Source organism: Ostrea edulis, chromosome 3 (assembly GCF_947568905.1).
Source record: "Ostrea edulis chromosome 3, xbOstEdul1.1, whole genome shotgun sequence".
In the NCBI taxonomy this organism is placed as follows: domain Eukaryota; kingdom Metazoa; phylum Mollusca; class Bivalvia; order Ostreida; family Ostreidae; genus Ostrea; species Ostrea edulis.
In genome coordinates, this window is record NC_079166.1 from 84,000,282 (window position 1) to 84,018,963 (window position 18,682).

Here is an 18,682-nt window from a genome sequence, read left to right on the forward strand (position 1 = left end):
TTTACTAATACAGTAACTGCAAATTATTTGTGTGACCCCCCCCCCCTTCCCCCAATTAATTTAAGCATGCTTAGTGACCATTTATGTTTTACCAACGATTTTCGTTTCGATTAATTAATGTATACGATATAGCAATGCTGAGGCAACTTCTTAGTTTGCAAAACCAACACCGAGTGTACGACGGTCCTACCTGCAAACATCACGTACATGCCCTAGCTTTAATTAGCAATTAATATATGTTGCATGTTTTGTTGTTTTTTTGTTTTTTTTTGGTTTTTTTTTTTGTGAACATAACTTGGTTGGATCAACATTGGGCCGACATTACACACACACAACACATAGTGGCTTTGTTTGATGCCAACATTTACTACAGTGGACCAACGTCGGGCCCACATCACACTCCCAACACTGACGGACTAACTTTCTTACCAACGTATCATTCGTTGGTCCAACGTCGGGCCAACTTTGCACCCCCAACACTAAGCGTCCATTTTTCATGCCAAAATATAATTCATTGGACCAACGTCGGGCCAACATTACATCCCCAACAATGCATTGGTCACGTTTTATGCCAACATTTACTACAATGTACCAACATTGGGCCAACGTTGTAAACCTAACGCCGACATTCTAGCTGTCATGCCAACATATCACTTGTTGGGCCAACGTTAGGCCAACATTCATTGTCCAACGCCAGCACTCGACCAACCATACAACCTGCAACCAACGTTGTAGTCTTGCTATCTGGGTCTACATGTGACGCCATGTGTTATATTCAGCGCATCCAGACTAATTCAACACATCCAAACTATAATATTTTCGTAGAGATCCGGATTAAAATAGTTCCTCAGTGCCCCCTCTTTGTCGTAAGAGGGGGCTAAAAGGGGCGCTTCTTCGGATGAGACCCGAAAAAGCGAGAGCCCTTGTCACAGCAAAACATCCTTCCCTGCTCAAAGGCCTTAAGCACCGAGCATCGGTATCACGCAATCAATCAATCAACAAAACTCAAATATTTCTTTCTAGCATATTTTTAGTCCCCATGACTACTACTTTCTACTTCGTGTGTCCGTCCGTCCGTCAATCAAAGCTTAGTTTGCGGACCGATTTGGTAGTTGGTTTTATCACTCGGCTCAAAGTGGTGTAAACCTTAGCACTTCTTTACAAACAGATGTAAGGTTCAGCGCTAGCAGCAAATAGTTCGTAAACTGTTTATATATTACGCGCTTAAATGCATAATTTCTGTACATTTGACTTGTCTACCGTCGTTATGTAACTTGAAAAACGACCAAAATATCACCAGAAATACGAACTAATGTCAACAGCGATATTTCACACTATTAAAACATCCCTACACGCAGACAGAAAATCACCAATCATAACATACAGTACAGGTCAAAAACACGATGCCCCGTGAGATTCACTATCACTAGCGTACCTAGAAATCTCACGAGATTCCCTACCACTAGTATACCTAGAGATCACTGGTAATCACTTAGCTTTAGCATGCCTAGAAATCTCGCGAAATTCCTAACCTCAAGTATACCTAGAGATTTGAAGTGATTCCTTATCTCTAGCATACCTAGTGATCTCACAAGATTCCTTATCTCTAGCATGTCTAGTAATCTCACGAGACTTCTTATCTCTAGCATGCCTGGTAATCTCACGAGACTCCTTATCTCTAGCATACCTAGAAATCTCACGAGACTCCTTATCCCTAGCATGCCTAGTAATCTCATGAAATTTCTTATCCCTAGAATACTTAGAAATCTTATGAGAGTAACCAGTTCATGTTGGTTAAAAGAATAACGTTTAGAAAATAAGTGACCAAGAATCGAATCCGGAACCTTTCGGGTATTTTAACTAGTTCTGCGATTGACAAATTCATGTAATGAAACAGTGGTAAATTTCAAAATAATGAAGATTTTAATTGATATTCTATAAATAATTCTTCTTTTTCTTTTTTTTTTTTTTTTTTTTTTTTTTTTTACACCTAATGCGCTAATGCATGCAACACAGAACAGTGTCTAGACAAATAACGCGTGTCATTAGCATGATCAATGTCAAAAACATTAAGCACGGATTGTGTAACTGCATGTAAAATTGCAGACGCGGATCTAGAGAGGGGGTCGCGGGGTTTTAACATCCCACCCTTCGTTGATTATTGTTAAAACATGAAGGTCACCCCCTTAAAAAATGATATAATAATAGTGATATGAAAATAACATAGCCTCAGGGCTATTTTACCTTTCCAGAATGTGGATACCCTGTCGTATGGAAACAATAAGATTTAGGGACGTCTTGTTTATTTAGCAGTTTGCACAAGACAAAGGGTTGATCCTCTATGTTCAGGTAGATTGATTGATTGAATGTTGTTTAACGTCCCTCTGGAGAATATTTCACTCATATGGAGACGTCACCATTGCCGCCGGAGGGCTGTAATTTTTTTTTTTTTTTTGAGAAAGAAATTAACTTTGTTTTTCTCATTTTGTTTCTTGTCAAAGTGGAATTTTTAACAATAAAATATTAAAGTAAAATAAAATGTTTTCCCTACCTACCTACCCTATTATTTTGAGGTTGGAATAGGAAGCACACTATTTATTTATCTTGGCCTTACATGTATTTGACAGGCGGTGTGTGCTATAGACGCAACGTCATCAAGCTGTATGTACACGAATCGCACGAGAATTGAACACAATCATAACAAGTCAAACTGGAGCATTAAATTAAGTATCGTAATATTTTGCCAAATATTTCCTCAAATTCTAAGGTTGGCGAAAAGGACGGGGGGGGGGGGGGGGGGGGGGGGGCTACAGTCGTATTTAATGCTTATTTCTGTCCAAGTTGTAAAACAATATGAATCTCGTCAATTTTAGAAGTAATCTGTAAAAAAAAAAATACACACCTGGAAAGAGGGAGGGGCAGTCAGAGAAGAAGTTGGTTCCACAGTAACTGTTGTCTGAAAATTCTTATTTCGCAAATTTCAAAAATAAAATCAAAGATCTAAATAACCCCCCCCCCCAAAAAAAAGAGGGGGGAGGGTTTGTTCAATTCGATCAATTTGATTATATTTCCACTACAATTCACCATTACTCGTTGAAAAAAAAATCTTACGAGTCAGCCTATAGATCGAATGGCCAACTTTACCTGTCCTGTAACAATAGCGAAAAAAGAACGATGTTGAAAACGCATCGGGTTAATCTCCACCTCCACCCCCTAATGATGCGTAACTCAATGCATGTCGAGCAGTTTGATATATCAAAAGGGTTATTTTCAAAATACTGAATCCCATATGCCCAAAACAAATCAGATTTCAACAGAAAGATTCAATTTGATACAGATCCAATATACATGTACATGAAATTAACATTGTCCAGGCGCGGACCTAGAAAAAAACATTAGGGGGGGGGGGGGTAACAAGAGGATTAAGTTGTTGAGATCATGATATGTATTTTGTGTATTTTTCATCGTTTGCTTTGGGTTTAGAAGTTAGCTACCAAATAAAAACAGTCTTTAAAAAGAATTTTAAATGACAAACGGATTTACGGCGTTTATTGCTAAGGGGTTTGATCAAAAGTTCAATATCTGACAAAATACTAGATTCACAAACTACATTTGATGAATGTTGAATATAATAATAATCAGTCTGTGAAAACGATGACAGATGACATAAACTTACAGGAGTTTCTACCATCCCCCGGCCCCGCCCCCGACCCCGCCTTTCCTTAACTGTTTAAATTCAGACTGTCATCCTACAATCAATGCAATGCAGTAATGATGCTCCCGGAAAGAAAACCCCATTCATAACATACTCTGATATATTTCTCTATCTCTCGCACTCTCTTTTTAAAACCAAAATCAAGAGTTGTTTGTGTGTTGCAGCAGCCGTACCCCCCCCCCTCCCCCCACCACACACACACTTTCTAGATCCGCTAAAATAATGCACATGCGTTAGCTGCACATGTAATATCTGCATATCGAAATGTGTTTTGGTCGCCCAAAATATCAAATAAAAATTAATAATGAAGGGTTGGTGTTATGGTAAAGATATCTTGATTTTGATTTAAATGAGTAAATGACTTATATTTACAAAATTTGTCACATCATGATCCAACATTGCCTGCGGGAAAAATCACACAATGGACACATACATGAAATCAGTAGCTAAAATTATTTTGCAGTCACATTATTTTTAATTGATTACAGAAATACCCCTTAATTGACACTTAAGGACGTTAGTTCCTGAGCTTTAGATCAGAACTGTGCAGGATGGTACAACTTAGTATTTAGTGGTTCAATACTGACCCCATTAGTGCATACATATTACAAATCTATTATTGGACTCTATCCAGTTGAGCAATTGTGTGTCAATTAATTTCATTTAGGTGGGTTTTTAAACATTCAAATAAAAGAATTTTCACCACGTACTATTATGAGAATGATCAAGCAAACGCACTGTTGTATCGATCGATCGGACAAGCATAAACTGTGCTGTGTATAGCCTGCTGTTGACTTTATTGCAATTGAAGTTTTAAAATAGTTTACCTGTATAAGACCAGTTGCATCATTGAACTACCAATAAATTGCTACTTCATATAATTAGCGATTCTTTTCTCTTAGTTCGTTCATTTTCGGATTTGGTCAAAATTTCTCCAAATTTCACCAGCCTTCGCGTTGTAATTTCCTCACGCTTTTAAACAACTATATTCTTTCGAACACCTTTTCTGAAAATATTTAGGTCTTACACTTCCCAAAAATGTTCCGGTCGATAAATATAGTACTGGCACTGATATTTCTCGTGCTGTTATGATACAAAATGTTCTCATGCAAACACCCAGACTAGTTTTTAAAAGTTAGTAACTCCCCTGTGTAGTAACTATTTGTGTTAAAAAGTGTGCACTTTATGCGCGTAAATGTATATGACCTGCTTCAACATACCTGCGTGTATATTCATATATCATTATTACAAACCAAGCCACGTTTTTTAGTACTTTGATCATAAATGTCTTTGATTATTTCGATTATTAACAATGTTTGTGCATACTCGTCTATACATTTTAAATTTTTGCATACAACATATGGAACCCAATGCTCATTCTTTGTACATGCATGGTCAGATTGCTGATTTCTATAAACTGTAAATATTATGAGTTGTTAATCACTCAATACAGGAGATATGTGCAATTCTGATATATCCCATTATTGAAATAAACCTCACAAAAGTGAAGTGCGCCACAATGTGTATAATTGTATTGATTGTAAATGTATTTAAAAAACATATTGTTCACTATGTTCTGCTCCGCAAACTACGACATTTAAATATACGCCATAATGGACTTTTGCGAGATTGATTGACTTGTTTAAACCATCGTATATTGTATGGAAGCACGATATCGTTAATTGTATGGTTAACTTTGGTTAATTCTACCACATTTATTGCAAATATCAAAGGAATGCCGCGGTTATTCTTCCGCGATATACCTTCCGACGCAATCACTGATTCTGAGAAAATTTATACACACCTCACTTGTACTTTGTGCTTCGCTAATGCAAAAATGAAGTTGATGAGAGATAATAAAATTTCAAAATCATATGTAAACAAGTCGATGCACAAAAAAGTTAACAGAATGTATAAAATTGTTATAAAAGCTTCATTCAATCGAACGCGCACAAGTAAAACACGAAACATATCAAACGTAACAATAATTTCAAATTACCTTTATACGATATTAAGGTAGCTATTGATAGCTTGCCCCCCAAAAAAACCGCTCATTGAATTTTTTTCAATTTTATTTATTATAACATTTTGACTTTATCCTAAAACATATCAAAAAATCAACAAAAGTAATCAGGTTAATTTTCGAGGAAAGCGAGATTGAAATCCCCTTTTTTGCAGCCCCAAAAGGCAAAAAATGCCAAAATTGAGCAAATTAACATAAAAGCCAATAAAAATTTTATTGACACCAGAAATATTGTTTGCCATATATAGTTATGTAAATTAAACACAAACAGATAAAAAAAATCAACATGGATTAGAAATTCAAAATGCATCTAAGGAAAACATTGGCATGATTCGACTTGGCAATTGGCCAAATTTACCCTAAATATGGCGTTTCTCAAATACTATCAGGCATACATTTTCTGACAACAACAAAATTCTGCTCATAAAATTTCTGATTTTATTTCATTTTTACATTAAGTCAAGTATTATCTAAAATATTGAATAGAAAAAAAATATACCAAATGGGGTTTAATCTGAAACTATGTCAGATTTTGTAACCCTACCCCCTCCCTTCTAGAAATGAATTTTAAGAGATACAGTCAGCAGAGATAAACTATTGACCTTAAATGATTAAGCATTCCCAAATTACCATATTGAGCATTCAAACTCACAATACTAGAAGTTTCTATGAGCCATTTAAGAATGATATATAGTGTGTGCTATTGCAGTTGACCTTTTCGAACTCACAATGATTGCCTAAATATTTAGTTATTTTTCATACAATATCTTGTAATAACTGGACCAAATCTATTACCTATACATATTTTTTGATAGAAATTTATATCACTATACAGTATAATACACCAAATATGTTTAAATACCCATTTCATATTTCAATAAATAATTAATATCAATGGAAAGAGACCCATGGACTGCCCATGGATCACTACATTTAAGTCCATCTGAGTCATCTTGCCCTCACAGATAGGTGTGTCTTTCATAAGTTTAAGATTTCTAATTGTAGTTTCACATGGAACCAAAAACTCACTATTGGATAACTGAGAATGTATGTACATGTATATTGCATTAACTAACTGAAGTTTTCCCCAGGTGAAGGTCTATGTTCACTGTATGTATAAGGGGGGGGGGGGGGGGGGGGGGTGAATTAGTTCCATTATGAAACTTTTCTAAAAATTTGATATACATTAATGTATCTATGATGTATGTTTCAACTAAATTTTGAATTACAAGGAAAATTCAAACACATTGATTGAAGTTATAAAATTGATATTCTATCATGTGCACATATTTTACTAATATATCTAAGAAAGAATAATCAACATTGAAATTTCCTTTACATCTATGCAATATTATTGTCTTTCAAAAGGCATGTACTTGTAATATACGAGTACATGTACTTGTTTTCCCTTAAATTCACAATTTAGTTTAAAGTATGTTGTGTAACATCCACTGCTCTGAGCTCATATAAGTGAATTAATGTTTTTCATCCAGTCCCAAATTTTGCAGTAGTTCTTTAATCTTTGGAACTTGATCAAACATTTTTAAATTTGTGGAGTTTTGGGGGTCCAGGGGATATGTCATCATCACTGTAAATGTAGTACCTGTTCAAAATATAGATAAATATATTTAAATATAGCAAAAAAGATGAATATCTGATATACTCAGAATCGTCTTTACAAATGTTTATAAAAAAAAAATATAGTACCTCTCTTGCTGTTATACTTGTTGACTCGAAATCCACTTCAACCTGCACTGGTCCTATCTAACCTCCCTCGGTCTTCAGGCTGATGCCTAGAAAAAAGATCATCATAATTGATATTTGCACAGTTAGGTCTATCTTATACCATTGAGTAATTAGATTGCGTCAGACAATGTAAATTTTAAAACTGTATCTCAACACATATTCAGTTAAAATTTAAATACTGATGTTTCAAAATTATAAATTGCAATGAGATGACATGTATATATGTTTTCATAAACTGCCATAGACTTATCATATCTGTTTTATTTACAAAATGTGGGTCAAGAGAAGGGCATACGTGTAGTATACATATCTTACTTATACATACAGTGCATACATTTGCCTATGAGAGGGCATGTGCAGACTTGTGATTAATTTACATTATTTAAAAAGGTTTTGCCAACCTATATGTTTGTGTGAAACACGAAACTTCAGGTTTGATATATTTCTTAGGTCACTGAAATTTCAAAGTAATAGTATATGTATACTATAGTCTAGGGAATTTATAATTCAACACATGCCCCCCCCCCCCTTCCACTCTTTATCCGGTTCCCTCATACCCCTACATAGTAGGTCTATACAGATATTTGTTTTTCATTACTTTTATACATGTAGTTCAAGGTATGTTATTTTCGTAACGGTTATTTTCATAACGATATTATTATTTTCTTAATAAAAGAGTTGTGAGAGCTCATATTTACAAATGTGGTATACATTTACATGACATCCGTTCGTTTACAATCACATGCACAGGTGGGAGTTATATTTTATGCACATATGGAATACATATATACATACAAAATAATACATCTACTGTATGTCGTGTGTTTAAACTTACAGATGTTATTATAAATCGCGTTGTGAAATAGCAGAGGAAATGTGAGTTGAACTTTTGAATACAAATTTATGGCATTTTTTTCACTCACCAAACGAAACTATGATTTCGTTGTCCAAGTTGAATGCATCCACCAACTTCCTCTTCTTGCAAGAAACTTTGTTTAGCCTCTCAATGACTGTATAAACAGTATTTAATCTCTCAGCATGCAGCACTCGGACATTACGATGCATCAATCAACAACTTTGTTTACGTAGCGCATCTATGTACATGGATTGGTGGTTGGTTAAACATTTCGATTAGCAAAAAGTTTCACACAGATGAAACATTTGATCTACCATTATTACAGACATTGACATATACTTATGTGGTATGTGCATATTTTCTGTAGGCGAGTCAGTCACAGCAACAAAACACTTTCGGAACCCCTTTTTGTTTTTCGACTATTCTATGACGGAGTAAGGAATTCCGGAAAATGAATTCACGTGAAAATACACAATTTTTACTGATCACGTGGTTGCTATCCGTCGCTACCTTAACTGCAGGTTTGTAGCTCTCTGGGAAATATTTGGACGGAACAGAGCGCTACAAATCCACACCTTATAATAACCATCGATTAACGGCGCAGTAAAATGTACAACGATTGAAGCCTAGTATATATATCGCTATATCCTTACATTGTCGTCTCCAAATACCAACAGCAAAAACCACTAACATATTTCCCGCCAAACATGTGTTCAAACATTCATTCAAGTCCTATATCAACTGGAAAGTGTCATATTAGGTTGCGGTAATATTAGTATTTATTAATTGTATGCATATCAACTACGCATTCGGTTACATGAACATTAGATGTAAATTACGCTCTTAGGTACTCAAAACGATGAACGTTCAGTCTGACCCTTTCCCATGTCAATCTGTGTCACATATTGAGTATATTCGACTAGTTCTCTTTTAAAATTTGTCGAGTATATATGGAACATGCTTTTTATCAAAATATCGTAGATTCTAAAATGATAGTAGTTCGTGTATACATTATGCAGCAGTTGCGTAGCTAAAACTTTACAACGTTTGGGTAACTTGAACATTTATGTACATTACATATGTTCATTACGTAATCATTGTATACAAATATGTCACGAAAAGGTTTCTGTATATTATGTTCGCGTTAAAGTCGTCAATTGACTGTAAAAGTCAGTCCTTCTCGCAGAAGTCCAATCTGTACATTCCACAGTTATAACACGGCAATAAACCAAATACGGAAATTCATCACTATCCATACATTATTCTTGAAAATGGATACCTTTGAAAGTGATGTACGCTGAGTGACTTTTGAAGAAAACAGGTAAGTGATCAAAACTGGCTTGTTACTAATGTGGAAAACTGGTTTCTTACTAATGTGATATGATTTTCAAATACAGCACAATAAGTATTCGTTTTCATTCTCAGAGTACATACTTCTTTGCTATAATCAGGTATGCCATCAATATTTTGAAATGAATGAGATATAGCAAATGAAAATCGGATGGTTCTACTCCGGTATTTACTACGGCGCCTCTTCATAGCGCCTCCCCGAGAACACACATATATAATGGCAACACTATCTAAAGAAGGGGCCATGGTTGGCCAGAACTGACCAATCACTGAACTATATCCATTAATATATTTGTCAAAGGTTTTTGATTTATAAAACTAATACTTGTGTATTTTAATATGATTTGGAAAACCTGCATGACACGAATCATTCACTCGTGACTTTCCTTTAGATATTGGCGATTTAAAGGTTTCTCCTTCAATTGTCTGTTAATCAATGGAATTCAATCTGAAAACACTCGGGAAATCTACACCTTGTTAGGTACACTGGATTAGCAGGTGCAGGTAGTTAGATCTGACAATTCTACCCTGTCATGGAAACACACGAGCATCAAATCAGATAAAGTATCTGATCAGTTGCGAAATGTGCTAGGTAACCGATGTGTCTTTTTATTGAAATTAGCACTAAAGTTTAAATCAAATGAAACTGAAGGTTTGATTGCGGCATTGCGGAGGATTTTACAAATCAAGAAGATTTTTGTGAAGATATATCTGACCCAGAACAGTAATGTTTTGTTACTGTTAAACTAGAAAACATCTGATATAGCATTTTCCTTTACCAGTTTGAGCCTTACTCATTTTCTGAGGATGACGATTTATCTAACAATGTAGAACTTACCCCGACAAATGTATCTTATACAGACAAACATATCATACAACACAGATTGGTGAGGAATAATAAAGATCCGTTAACTTCGATTATAACAGCAATCAGTAATTTTGACAAATACAGCTTAGAGGAGATTTAATTATGATTTAGGTGAATATACGTTCATTAGACATAATCTTATATCAAAGTTGGTATCCATGTCAGGGTTGAGCCATCATAGCATCAATTATTGAAAGAAATGCTGTCAGGAAAACTCTCAAATAAACTGTTGTACCACTTCGTTGTATTACAAACTGCCCTGAATTTAGAACAATTCGTCTTTATGTTTAATGTTTGATTATTAACGATAAAAGTATGAAGGACATATAGAAGAAACAGCAATACAAGCCATATGATTTCCAGTTACTAGTCATATTGAAAATTATTATCAGAAATAGAGAATGACTTCAGTAATGTATGAAATATATTTTAATGCTCATTTCATCAAATTTTGAAGGCGTTGCACGTCTTGTGTTAAATTCCCTTAAGGTTGATCAATCCTCATGTGACTTATCAATATGAATAGTTGAAATTGGAAAAAATATATTAATTTCCACTCAATACAGTTAAATTTCATTAATGACCAACGAAAATGCGTATGTTGTCACATTTTAAAAACGTCAAATTTACAAAAAAGAAGTGTGTACTAACATAAGAAAATCGCACATTTTTGTTACACAGAATAATTAGAATAGATAAAAACTTGTTGAAATGACAAAGAGCTAGGTACGTTTGTTATCATAAGTAGGCCCTTTAAATACTAAAAAAAAAATGAAGAACAATTATCAATACAAATCATTGATATATATGAAGTTGATGATACCTAGTATTTATATATACAAATATATCGGCGGATCTAGGTCTCTTGTAATGTTGAGTACTATTCAAACCTATCCGGAATCCGGAAAATGGATGATTTTCTTCATTTTTTCTACCTTTTAGGAGAAAATTCCATGTGGCCACATGCATCGGCCACAAAAAGCAGTGAACTAGAGATATATTATCTTCAAAAGAAGTAATTGTACATGTTTCGTTCTGGTCGTTGGCTGTGGCCAATTTCTTTTCTTCTTCTTTTTTCTTTTTATATCTAATCAGGCGTCTGATTTTGACGTTTGTGCACAGGTGGATCGCCATGTAGCGCATAACAACGAATTGTATATTTAGTGATACATAAGCTAGAAAATTAACCACAACTTAATGTACTTGTTATTGGTTTAGCGATCACAATGATATAATGCATTAATAATTACAATCTAAAAACTATCAGTTTATGAACAAATCCTGTTCTGGTCATTAAAATGCAAACAACAACCGGACTGAATAAAATGCAGTCTAGGCCGGTTATGATGAACAGTTGTACACCAAATATTGTCTTAATTTCTTTAAATGTGTACAAATGAAATGTTCCTGTCGCCTATAATATAACAAATATGCAATGATAATGCCAATATTAAGGTAAATTGATTAATCCAACAGTTTAATACACATCATCTAAAAATAGTATTGAACCTTGTTTACATTTACAACGTACAAAACGGGCCAAAAATAATTTGTATAACTAGATTTCAACTGTTCCAAGCAAAACAGTTTTAAAACGTCATAGTGAAAAATGTGACGTCATGTTTGCATATTTTTAAAGAAAGACGTCATGATTACCAATCACAAGTAACTGCTATGTATTTGATAGACTGTTCAAGTCTTCTCTTGGGTTCACGAACTAATGTTTTAGCAAAGTTTAGGCCTTGCAAATATATATAAAAAAAATATTAGCATATGTATAATTATGCATGATTACTGGAAATTACCGTTAGAATCAAGAGTTATAAATCTACTTGAAATATTATATATAAACTATATACTTGATGAGTACATAGATCTATAGAGGCACGTAACATCGTAATTTTCCCCCCAAACAATTATAAAATTCTTTTTAAAAAAAAGGGGGGGGGTAAAAATATATTATTTTAAATTCATTGATCATACTCCTAATATGGTTGGTAATATCATAAATAAGCCGTGAGCTGAGAATCAATAATCCAAGTATTTCATTTTCAAAATATGACAGAGAGAAAGATTTTCATGTATCCATCATGAAGACAGTCAGATTCAAAGTAGACATTAACGGCAAATTGACAACTCAATTGTATGAAAAACGAGATGATTTCAGATTTTCCATCGTCAACTTCCCATATTTATGTAGCAATATCCCATTATCACCTGCATATGGTGTTTATATATCTCAACTGATTCGATATGCAAGAGCTTGTTCTGCGTATAGACAGTTTTTAAATCGAGGTAAGCCACTGACAAACAAGTTGATGGTACAGAGGTTTCAACAGTCTCGATCGAAGTCAACATTTAGCAATTTATATGGTCGTTATAATGATCTAGTTCGTCAGTACAACCTATCATTGGGTCAAATGCTGCCTGACGTGTTTCATACCGATTGTTAAGCCGTTCTTGGCACACTGATTTTGACTGCGGATAACTCCGTTTACCTGAACAGGATATAGGGATCACGGCGGGTGTGACCGGTCGACAGGGGAGGCTTACTCCTCCTAGGCACCTGATCCTACCTCTGGTGTGTCCAGGGGTCCGTGTTTGCCCAACTATCTATTTTGTATTGCTTATAGGAGTTATGAGATTGATCACTGTTCGTTATCTTCACCTTTCATTCAGAGACACATGATTAGAGAGAAACTTTATCGAAATCGAAAGTGATGATTTCAATTTAGGATGCCAGGTTTTGGTCTTAGATATTAGGGACAAGATCAAAAAAGCTCAATGTCTGATAAAAATCTTAATTCCAATTTTGGGGGAAAGGGGGGGGGGGTAAAAATCTCCCGCAAGTTTCAGTCATTGAACATCAATTTTATTATAATGCATGAATAGTATTGCAGCACAGTGAACAAGACTGAAGTGACCCATATGTTTAGAAATAACACTTATTACATTTTAATGAACATTTAAAGTGACATTTAAAAACTACATTTGTTAATAAACAGTAGAAAATGTATGTATTGTTATTCAGTTCTATTGTTTTATTGCATGATAATCGATTTGGGTGAACATTCATCAAATTAAGTTTTAAGGGGGAGGGGGTCTTGATGAAAAGTATGTGAATCAAATGTTTTTTTGTTTTCTATCAATCATTAAACGTTTGATTTTGCCCGTAATGTTTTTTTTTTTTCAATTGTTGATGTGCCGATCTCCATTATTGTTCAGTACTCAAATATTTCATCACTACCGATATTGCCAAAACGTTTCATAAATAGCGTGCGATTCTTTTCCTAATGAAATTATTGTCGTAATGCTAAATCCATGATATTTACTAAATAACATGGAAATATTACTATCATAATTCATAGAATTAGGTCTATAAGAAGGGTAGGTCTGCGCAAAGGCTTTCATTGTAATCAAATGAAAATTTGAGCATCTTTCTATCATCGTAAAATGAAGTTAGATGAATGAACAGTTTACTTCAAAGCTATGACATGAACAAGTTTAGCTTGGTTTGTGATTCGATGATTATCTTCAGTGAAATAATATCTTTTTCATATTCGTATTCATTTATCTAATTATGGGTCTTGTCGGGCATACTAAGCTAAATAAAGAGAAAAAAGAAAAACGAGAGCGGTAGAAGAAAAAAAGAAGAACATCCCGAGTTAAATAAGTTATACATCTTATAATTACACTGTTTATGATTTCATATTTTAAAAATGAACCATATTGTTGATTAGAAATTGACCTGTTGTTGGTAAATAAAATAAAAATCAAGAAACACCCACTGTATATTGATTCGGCCTCCTATATAGGAAAACTAATCATTAAAAATCAGTTTGCTAAATTGATGCCAAATACGGCAGTCAGAAATGTTCTATGCTACCTGTCCCAACACCCTCCACGGAATTTTTTTTTCCCTATCTGCAAACGTAACCAAATCCGCGTGTTTTTCACATGTGTGTAAACAGCTTGGGTGCACTCCAAGAAGTAACATCAGTTACCTACATTAAATAGTTCATCAGTAAACTACAATTACCCAGAACTTCCTAATCGGAATGCAAAAATTGAGAGAAAACAATAAAAGGAAATTAATCTACATTGTAATTAAAATTAGATCTTCCATCCGCTCCCCGGTTTTCGATACGTTGCGTCCATCGAAAACTGGGGAGCGGATGGAAGATCCAATTCTAATTAGATTGAAAAGCAAATGAGAAAATCGCGCATATACATGTAAGAAACATTCTTTTAAATATGAGAAACTAAAATACGCTAAGTTCATCTTGATTTTGATTGGACAATTAGTTGTACCAGTGCGATTCCTTAATATCCGCGGCATGACAAAGGGGAATTACACATTCTTTCAATTTTCTATTAAAAGAATTAAACTTGTTAAGTATACAAACGACATTTAAGGGAAACATACATTATTTTGATTCCAGTCACTTTCCTTTTAATGTATTTTTCACATGGGTAAAAGGGTATGACAAAATTTGTAAATATCGATCAAATATGGAAGACCCGTGCAACGTACACCAAGCACAAAATATATTTTAAAAACAATTCATGAAAAAAAAAAAACGAAACTGTTGACTATATACATAGATGACAGCTCACATTAGTTCCCTTCGTGCCAAAATTCGCACATTTTCGGCAATAATTGGTAATGATAGATTACATAAATATGGTCTAGTCTAGTTCTTAATTCCACAGTTAAGACTAAACACACTTAACTTTTATTTTGTAGATTTCTTTCTATCCCGTTTAGGGTCGAATAGTTTGAAGTAGTTATTTTTTACCCTCCAAAACGTTGTTCATAAACGTCGACGTCATGACGTTATCTGCGGTTTTTTGTTAGAAACAACGCTATATTTAACTAACGCTTACAAGAAAACGACAAGAGACAAAGGGAAAAATTAATGTGTTCTAACAACGGCATATTGTGTATATATTAGGTGTTTAATTTGATCAAATTTGTAGACAGGGCCGATTCTACTTCCTAACATACCTAGCTCTTTTAAATGTCAGCAGTTTCAAATAATTGTTACATATGTAATTCAACAATATATAAAAATTAATTGTGGATATTTGGGAAATCATGTATAATCGACATACAGAAGAGTAAATACCAGCATAGGAGTTATTGCCCTCGACAACGTTTTCAAAATTATAAGTAATTGATTATCTATGGTAAATCTACACTTTTTCAGTGTTAATAGTTTACCAGAATTTTTATTTTATGCAGTTAATAAAATTCCTCAGAAAGATATATTTCTATCATGCGCAAAGTTTAATTTAATAAAGGTTTTTGCAAAAACCTATGACATCACATGAGGATCGATCAACCTTAAGGCGTTGCGTGAGATATCGATACAATAAAGATATTCAAATATATGATAAAATCATGCGGAACTCATGACTTGATTCAAACATTCCTTTTAAGAAATAAGTTTGAAAGTTGTATATTGCGCATCTGGTGCATCAAAATTGGTACCGTATAAGTTTTACATTATGACCCCTGGGTCGAGGCCTCTGCTGGTGGACTGTTAGTCCCCGAGGCTCTCTACAGCCCAGTAGCTAAGTACTTCGTTACTAGCTTGAAAATACGGATGTATATTTAATTGCTGTTATAAAATTTAGAAATTTATTTCAAAATTAAGGATTATCTCCCTCTTGCATAGCTCTTATCCTTGGATGAATTTGGCTCCACTTGTTTGGCACGCTGTTTTTGGCTATATTTAGCTCTAAAACTTGATAGCTATTTCGGATTTCAAACATTTCGGTTGAGCATCACTGAAGAGACATTATTTGTTGAAATGCGCATCTGGTGCATCAAAATTGGTACCGTATAAGTTTAACATACTACATTTTGTAACATCAAATTGAAATATTGAAGATTTAACGGGAAACTCTTAGGAAAAACAACTGCTCTAAATTCTTTAGACTGCAATGTACAGGGAGGCATCCTGGAGAAATATTTGATTGAAACTCTTTTAGGGGGATAACAACTCTGCTACGTTCCTTATCCATGAGCATTGCAACCAAGAGCATGAAGACAATCATAATTTACATACTCCTATTCAATCATGGGATTTAGTAAATACACTAGGATGGATAGCGTATGGGTGGAACATGTGAAATGGATGTCCCCTATTCTGTATAAATACATTGCAGCGTATAGGAAAATGGAAATTTTAACAATTTGAGTAGAATAATAGTAATTATTATTTTTAGATGAATAATTGAATAAGTCAAATACTACTGATTTATTGTCACTTATCATACTAACTGTATCTATTCATTCCAAATTGATACCATCGATTCTGACTTTCTGAGCATAATGTTTAGGTTTTCTATTCAGGTATGTCTTACAGCGGATATGGTCACGTGGTTGAGTCATGTCCTCTCAATAACACAGAGTTTACAGCAGCCGCGACCAGACTGAACTGTGCCGTCGATACGAATGGAAATAATCAGTATACATGTGTTCCTAAGTTTGATTTGACGGCGATAGTAGAGTTCTGCTACAATTTCACAGTGGCATTGTACCCGAAAGGTGAGTACAAAATCAAAAGCAATGCCAAAATTGAGAATTTCCTATTGATCACTATAATTCAAAGTGGTATGTTGTGTTTATTATTGCGATATTCAGATGCATGTATTTTATGTATGCATGTATTCAGATGCATGTACTTTAACGATATCAGAGAATTGACAAAAATATATTATGTTTATACATGTATTGATGTTAAAAATGGACGCCTTTTGGAAAACATACTCACTGCTCCATCACCATATACACATGTACATCAATCTGCTTAATACACTGTCCTTTCTTTTAATCAGGCAATTGTCTAGGGGAAATAAAGAATGGACGCCTGGACACAATCAACTGTAGTCAATTCACGGATGGTTGTCCAAATGACTATTACACAGGAAATGAACTGTATAGATGTTAGTACATTAAGTAACGATTACTTCGTGAAATATACAGACACAATGCAATCATTATAAACGTCCATTAGATTCATACCCTCACATATATTCTTTTTCTCTTTTAGTTCCGGCTTGCTTCCAACTCAATACAGAACAGCGTTGTTTCTTTGCAGACCCCTCTTGTCCGAACAAGTAAGTAATCAGTTATGTTGAGCGTGCATTACGTCAAATTAGAAAATGTTCAATTGTAGCAACCTCAATAATTGAAAATACTTTTGAGGTTACGTTTGCATATACCTACATGTAATTATGTGTTCATGTGAAACTTATACGGTAGGCGGGTACCAATTTTAATGCACCAGATGCGAGTGTTATGTATATTTATTGAATGTTGTTTTACGTCCCTCTCAAGAATATTTCACTCATATGGAGACTCAAATGACACTTTATCGTGCCACACCTGCTGCGATTTTCGTGGTCTCATCTGAAGGAATCATGTGATTCCTTTGATTGTAAGACGTTTTCAAATATACCGCCACAGTCCATTCCTCATAAAAGCATATTCATTTTGCGTGTTATTTCTACACCCCGTTTCGAACTGAAACCACACGGCTTCAATTACTGTCCTACATGCCCGGGTAAAATTGCAACATATAGTGAACACACTGTATGATTTAGTATTTGATTGATCATTCGCCAAGCGTCATATAGTAGAAGCGAGAGTCACGGGTCTTAAGGATATGCCCAGGTCATACGTGTACCAGGTTGCATAAAATGTTATTATACAGAACATACTCAAAGTATTGTAGGGGTACTACATATATATAACTTATATATATATATATATATATATATATATATATATATATACAGTACACGACACGAGTTTTATGCGTGTTCCACGCAACGCGGTGGAACAAATTTGCCCCAAACACGGTGGACCTTTAAAATTGTCGGCACCTTTGAAGTCCTATTTTTCCGCGCGAGCTAGACATTGAAGTCCACGGAGGATCTCCGTGGATGCCACCGCGCATCTCCGTGGATGTCACCTGTACCTCCGTCGATGCCACCGTGTACCTCCGTGTGATAAAACAAAGAAATAATTTCCGAAATGATTCACCCAAAAAACCTTTTCGCTTGGCCAGCATACATGCCCTCACCCCATTACTTATTTAGGAATTAGCTATA

At 34.5% G+C, this 18,682-nt stretch overlaps 2 protein-coding genes across 2 annotated transcripts in view; both read left to right on the forward strand.

Annotated features, from left to right (window-relative positions):
- The window catches only part of LOC125673012 (uncharacterized), a 1,263,960-nt gene that overhangs the window by 228,284 nt on the left and 1,016,994 nt on the right, over positions 1-18,682 (forward strand). The window lies entirely within an intron of this gene.
- The window catches only part of LOC130053657 (uncharacterized), a 32,825-nt gene continuing 23,638 nt past the window's right edge, over positions 9,496-18,682 (forward strand). Inside the window, exons 1-4 of the mRNA XM_056161036.1 lie at positions 9,496-9,661; positions 16,920-17,114; positions 17,405-17,512; positions 17,620-17,686. Of these exons, the coding sequence (XP_056017011.1) occupies positions 16,922-17,114; positions 17,405-17,512; positions 17,620-17,686 (368 nt within the window). The 5' untranslated portion in view covers positions 9,496-9,661; positions 16,920-16,921. The remainder of the gene's footprint in view (positions 9,662-16,919; positions 17,115-17,404; positions 17,513-17,619; positions 17,687-18,682) is intronic.